This window comes from Clytia hemisphaerica, unplaced genomic scaffold (genome assembly GCF_902728285.1).
Source record: "Clytia hemisphaerica strain Z4C2 unplaced genomic scaffold, Clytia hemisphaerica genome assembly, whole genome shotgun sequence".
Taxonomy (NCBI): domain Eukaryota; kingdom Metazoa; phylum Cnidaria; class Hydrozoa; order Leptothecata; family Clytiidae; genus Clytia; species Clytia hemisphaerica.
Window position 1 is genome coordinate 1,073,126 of NW_027103900.1, and position 6,856 is coordinate 1,079,981.

The 6,856-nt window shown below is 37.0% G+C and overlaps 1 protein-coding gene across 4 annotated transcripts in view; it reads left to right on the forward strand.

The window, feature by feature from the left end:
- LOC136808848 (uncharacterized) overlaps nucleotides 1-5,194 on the forward strand; it is a 51,736-nt gene extending 46,542 nt beyond the window's left edge. For all 4 annotated transcript variants that reach the window (XM_067065406.1, XM_067065407.1, XM_067065408.1 and 1 more), the window contains 2 exons: nucleotides 2,703-3,366; nucleotides 4,853-5,194. In XM_067065406.1, the coding sequence (XP_066921507.1) occupies nucleotides 2,782-3,366; nucleotides 4,853-5,011 (744 nt within the window). In that variant the 5' untranslated portion in view covers nucleotides 2,703-2,781 and the 3' untranslated portion in view covers nucleotides 5,012-5,194. The remainder of the gene's footprint in view (nucleotides 1-2,702; nucleotides 3,367-4,852) is intronic.
- The last annotated feature ends 1,662 nt before the right edge of the window (nucleotides 5,195-6,856 follow it).

Here is a 6,856-nt window from a genome sequence, read left to right on the forward strand (position 1 = left end):
AATATAAGTAGATTATCGCTAGCCGAAATCAGTACTACCTGTGGTTTCGCGATTTACATTCAGACTAGTGAAGTGCGGAGTGGGTGTAAGATACCAAAAATAAGCTTTTTCGCATGGCGAAGTTTACAGGAGATCTATATGGTTTGAATCGAGAGTTCATTTCAAAGTATTGTTTAAATTGAAAAATGAAGTTCGTATGATTTGCTACGAGTTAACGTGTATTGGGAGGTCTGGTAACCCAGCCCTCGTTTCAGGGGATTGGCGGGTCTAAGACTGAAATATTTTTACGTTTAGGCGCAAGGGTAATTGAACTCCGATGGGAAACTGGCCCGCTCCTTTATAGCTTTAGCGTGGGCGGCCGCCAATCCGCTATCGGAATATCAGATAAAGAGATTAGAGGAAATTCAGTTTCGATTGTAATCAAGCTACTGCCAACGTAACTTTAAAATAGTAAACAAACTTAATTAGTCAGCAGTCTAATATCCCTGTGCAAATCATAATTCCTTCTACTCTTGTCTCTCGAATAGACGGGGGTCCGAATAAGCAGGGGGTAGGAAAATTTTCTAAATTCTAATAAGTGGGGGAGGGTGGAATAAGAGGGGGTAATTTGAAGACAGGATTTTTTTAACTGATATCAATTTCAACAAAAAAAAGAAACGTATGAACACGTAAAATAAGAACCAAGACTAACAAAAAGAAAAGTTTTAACAAGCTTAAGCTCTATCTACACTATAATAAAATATTGAATTATTCGAATTTAATTAGCGGGGGGGGGGTCTTAATAAGAGCAGGGGTGGATTTTTTTTCTCTTAACAATTAGCGGGGGGCCTCTATTCGGGAGACAAGAGTACTTTGCCTCCATGATGATGTTATTAATGGGACAAGAAGCTTTCTTTTACTGAGCCTTCCTTGAAAAAATCTCGTGAGTCAATTCTGAGCCAATAAGTCATTTTAAATTTAACTGTACTTTTTCTGGACCCCCCCCCCTGGTTGAATTCTATGAGTAGTTTGGCCCATTTGAATAGGCTCTCCAAGAAGATCGAAGACAGACTTATATATTATACTCATGCTTTCTTTACTTTCAAGGGATTGACTAAAATGATTTATTCTTGCAAAAACTTTCAAATGATCCCTATAAATGCCCCTATAAAATTCCCTTCCTAATTTACTTCTGATATACTAAGATCACGTTCACACGCTACGTTTCGTTTCGTCCTAAAACGAAAGGGTTCCGAAACACTGTGAGCGCGAAAATTGGAAACGTCAAAAGAAGACGTTACATAAAGCAAAACAACGCTCCGCTATTTTCATCGGAACGAAACGGCTCCGTTTTCTTGTTCCGAAACGTCCCGAAATGAGTATAAACACTTCCTATCCGTAACAAATACCACACCGGAGCGGTATGAAACCGTCGTCTGACGTCTGAACATGATCTAAGCGGTTCCCACGGTTTTTGTTTTCTTAATCTGTGGCTCGGTGAATACAAAGATGACAGGATCCAAAGGTCACTTCCTCATTATTTCTCATCTGCCGATTAACCAAACAGTTTATTGGCAAGGTAGCTTGAGACAGCTCTACTGGTCATTAAATATAGATCACTATGTGAAAGTGTGGTTTCTTTTGAGATAATTGAGCTTCGGCCTCAACATAATGAGTGCCTAATTGTAATGACTCTCGCTGTGTAAAATTATATAAATGTGAAGTATTAATTCAATTCAGTGCCATAGATAAGAGGATTAGGGTGAGGTTAAGATGCTTTTGGTCATGAGTGTTATTCTTTTAAAGGGAGATCACGCATCAAATACCAATGGTTATAGTGTGTGTAATGGTTAGATGCGTTGATGTTGTTTTCTTTTCATGTTTTCTCGCGTAGATTATTTAGTGCTTAGGGGTATTTTTTTACTTGGAATCAGTGACAAAACGTCTAATGGTTAACCTGATGACATTTTTTTCGTCTTGAATGAAGGCAATGGCCTGATTACACTTTTTTCTTTGGTGATGGTTGTTTGCAAAATTTTGATGTGATACCTGATAGGGCCTAGATGATACCGTAATTTGAGTTACTGTTCTTTACTTAAAGCCGGTTTCCACTTTCGCGCGACATGAGTGAAAACTTTTTGACGTTTTTGTAAGGTCATTGGTCGCTTGAAAATGAAGCAATTCCATTGGTCGAAATTGACGTAACGGTTGAAAAAAGTAGAACTTCCTTCAACTTTTTTTTTGTTCGCGCGAAACTTTTTTATGACGTAATCTTTTCTTCAGGCAAAAATAAAATAAGAAAGAAACGCGAAAGTGGAGGCCGGCCTTTATGCGTGATGAACCAGTTTTAGCAATTTTTGTGATCGTGATGATAGCAAACCATTTTGCGTGATTGCGTGAAAACAGGTTCAGACTAGGAGCCTAACTATAATTCCAGTGGTCCTTTTGCCGGGTGAATCTAACTTAGATGGATCAGAATATTCATTGAGTTGATGAAAATCCATGGTTGGATCGATATGCCCTCCGATGCATCGGATCGGAATGGGTCCTACCCACTTGCCAAGTGAATCGTAGTGCCATGGTGGGTATCGAACTCGAGCCTCCTGGACAGAAGTCAAGGACGATAAGTAACCACTACACCACTACGCATGCATGGATTATATACATCCTTAATACAGTTTTCATATTTCCTTAACCAAACTTTTTTATATTTTTATTTTTAGATATCAAGTTATTTAACAACACAAGAAAGTTCATTATTTCGGATGCCTGTTTGTGACCTTATCAACAAAGAATTAAGGAATGGCTTGTAACCACATTGATAAAAGAAATGAAAGAGATTTACCATCTTATGAAAGTATAATTCAAGAACCCTCTGATAATATTGAGGTCAAAACTAAAATAATAAAAAATTGTCACAACTTAAAAAACGGCGGAAATAGTTTAACAGAATACCAGCAATGTTCTTGTGGCAACCAAAGGACCAGTGAACAAATTAATGACGATTCTGTTGAGAATAAAGCCCTAAATTCAGAACAATGTAATGTGGAATGTTCTGAAGACGATATTCTTGCCAGGAACTGTATATCGGACTTGAGCCAAATTGATGAAATCGATATAACTTCAATACCGAGAGAACACAATAATTGGCAAGTGCCAAAAGACCCTCGAATATCGAGAGACAATAGTCTTTGCAAAGACGTTTCAACGATAACGGTTTTACCAGGTGAACTACATATTGATATGGACGTTGATGCAGACTTGGGATCTCTTGGTAAAGACTTTGTCCAACCACCACCGAGATATGGTAGTTTGATAGAATTGATATTGAATGACGCACCACCGAATTATAGCGAAGCCACAGGTGTCGCAATTAACGTTGACGAGGTTGGTACTTTCTTTTTAGCTTCTTTTTTACGGATGTGAACTTTGTCCGGCTGGTGTCCGGCAAAATATAAAAGGAAATTTATACAGTAGAATCGTGCTTATTCGAACTTCTATTATTCGAATAATTCTATAATTCGAACTTATCCCCAGTCCCCATCAACGAGAAACTCACAAATGCTTTCTACAATTATCGAATCTCTCTGTAATTCGAACAAAAAAGGTTCCCCGTCCGAGTTCGATTTAGCGATATTCAGCTGTATATAAAGAACTATTCTTCGTAAGTTCCAACGTTTCCAATAAAGGGGGGGGGGGGGATGAAAAAGTGACCCTGAAAAAATGACGGGTACGATGAATGTTTCCCCCGACTAATTTTCACCAGGACTTTTGTGTGCTAAGAAACATTGGTGATATGATAGAGTGACACATTTAATAATTTGTTTCTTGAATTAAGATAATAAAGGTATGCTGAACTAAAGGTATTAAGGATAGTGTTTACCCACTTTTAGTCAAAACTATGGTATCTAAATCTTCAATTTAATCTTTGAGGAAATCTTGAAATGGCATCGAAAAAGAACTAGTAAAAAGCATGTGCGGGAAGTTTGATAATCGGGCTATTGAAAGAAAGATGAAATGCACGTGCAAATCACGTTTATTGTGCATGTTTGGCCTGGGAAGTATCGAGCTAAATCTGCATGCCTCTTTGATTGATATCCAATTAGCTCATTCATTATCGTATTTTTAAATGAACAGCTTCTCATAATTAAGAACTTAACTAAGAGCTGTAGTGTTTGTACATATGTATAAAAAAAATCTCAATTTTCTAAAGACCACACGCTATAAGTAAGATTAGCATCATGCTCTGTCACTCCGCCCGTTTTGATACTGGAAAGTCACAATGCAATGGTAAATACGTAATCATGTTATGCCAGTAGACCTAAGATTAGCAATTGAACCTATTCTCGCAAAGGGCTTGGCATAGCTAAGAAATATTTTCATTGAACCACTCAAATAAATAAAGGCCAATAGCTTAAAGCTATTTTCCTGTATGCTTCCAATACATTCTGAACTCTTATTTGAGTGCTTTTTCTATCATAACAAAATATAATAGATCTTTTCGCTATTGATGTCATTTTATATGCAAGCAGCTATTGTCCATATAAATCATAGATTACCAAGCAAGGTTTACATAGTTTTGCATATAAATGACGTCATATTCGAAAATGGCTGCTTGCATATAAATGCTATCAAAGGGGGGGTTGTACTTTTACGGTGTGACGGGATTGGCCCTTTTTTAATACGGTATTACGGGATTTGACGCAAGAAAAGACGGGAAAACGGCATTTTAAAATCAGACGGTGACGGTATTTGGCCTTATTTTTTGTCATTATGCCGGTATTTGAACCTGTACAAACCGGTGTGACGGTGTTATTATATTTTTCAGTTTTCACAACTCCTAACCGAAATCTCATATATTTTCTTTCAACAGATTTGGGTGAAGAAAGTTCAAGCATGCACCGGACGGAATCGACATTCGGACGATGTCCGACAGATCAAATGCGATCGAACATGTAAATTAATAACCCTTGCTTTGGTAGTTTTGATTGGTATTGTAGCTATCTCGTTTATTGCAGTAACTTTCATATGAAAAATGAATGGATTCCTTGATGTTGCATTTCATGAGTGCAAGGCAAATTCCCAGGCTATTTTGGGTGAGTCTGTATAAAATATTACGTTATGTTTATATATGATAGACCGAAGTACCGTATTTCTCTAGGGCTCCGTTGTTGGAAAGACGGAAAGCGACTGGATTTACTTTCTAAATGAATGAATTTCTGATTTTATGATTGAATATTGTTCCTTGAATGTACTTTAATGGGATAAATTTTCGCGGGGATTAATTTTCGCGGATTTCGCGGATTTGGGTGTCATCCGCGAAAATAAGTCCCATTGGAAATTTGAAAAAGGCCCATCCGCGAAATATTTCTAAACAAAACTCAAAATATGTCAAATAAATACTATTTGAGTGGTTATTTGCATCAAAGGAGCGCAAATAATGTGTATTTCAACAACCAATATGCATGATTTGACAGTAAAAGTCATAAAATCGAGAAAATAAATTTTTCAATTTTGATGACTTTTTATTTTGGTTGCCATAGTAACCAATGACGTCAGTTTCCATGGCAACAGGTGGTCACACCCGGCCCCACCTCTCAAATTTTGATCTTCTACTTTAATGGGATAAATTTTCGCGGGGATTAAATTTCGGGGCCCCCCAATAGTGCCATCCGCGAAAATTAATCCCCGCGAAATCTTAAAATTTCGCGGATGAACTCCCCCAATAGTGCCATCCGCGAAAATTAATCCCCGCGAAATCTTAAAATTTCGCGGATGAGCTCAACCGCGAAATTTAATCCCCGCGAAAATTTATCCCATTAAAGTAGAAGATCAAAATTTGAGAGGTGGGGCCGGGTGTGACCACCTGTTGCCATGGAAACTGACGTCATTGGTTACTATGGCAACCAAAATAAAAAGTCATCAAAATTGAAAAATTTTTGTTTCAGTCGAAAGAGCATGAAAAACTGATAAAGAAAAAGGTCACAACCTATATCTGAAAATGAATATATCAGGAGATATTAAGGAAATAAGGCAAAATGACGTCATAAAACGATGACGTCATCGAAAAATAAAAATTTGCCAAAATTCAAAAACTTTGGTTTGGTTTTTTGGAAAGAGTACCTTCCAGTGAACAAAAAATATTATTACGAAAAAGTCTGAAAATCCTTTTTAAGAAGTCTATGAGCCAAAATTGATATTTTTAAATTTTGCCTGTAATGTGTTTGGGCAAGCTCCAACCTTCGACAGGCAAAAAATGAAATTGTCAATTTTGGCCAATAGACTTTTTTTAACGAATTTTCAAACGTTTTCGTAATAATATTTTATGTTCCCTGGAGGGTCTTTTTTCCAAAAAACCAAAAGTTTTTGAATTTTGGCAAATTTTTATTTTTCGATGACGTCATCGTTTTATGACGTCATTTTCCCTTATTTCTTTAATATCTCCTGATATATTCATTTTCAGATATAGGTTGTGACCTTTTTCTTTATCAGTTTTTCATGCTCTTTCGACTGAAACAAAAATTTTTCAATTTTGACGACTTTTTATTTTGGTTGCCATAGTAACCAATGACGTCAGTTTCCATGGCAACAGGTGGTCACACCCGGCCCCACCTCTCAAATTTTGATCTTCTACATTCAAGGAACAATATTCAATCATAAAATCCCTTTGCACAAGCTGCTGCACACGGGAAGACATAGTGGCCTCTACTATTTACGTTCATTGATAAAAAAGCGGTCTGGTTTTTAATCGACCTCCTACATTCCAACGAGTCCCTTCCTCTTATTAAAACGCCATCAAGAAGTTTCATAATAATGTTGTTGTTTCTATATCTTGGCGGCCAACTAATGATGATGGTCGAAAATTCTTTTGGTAAAT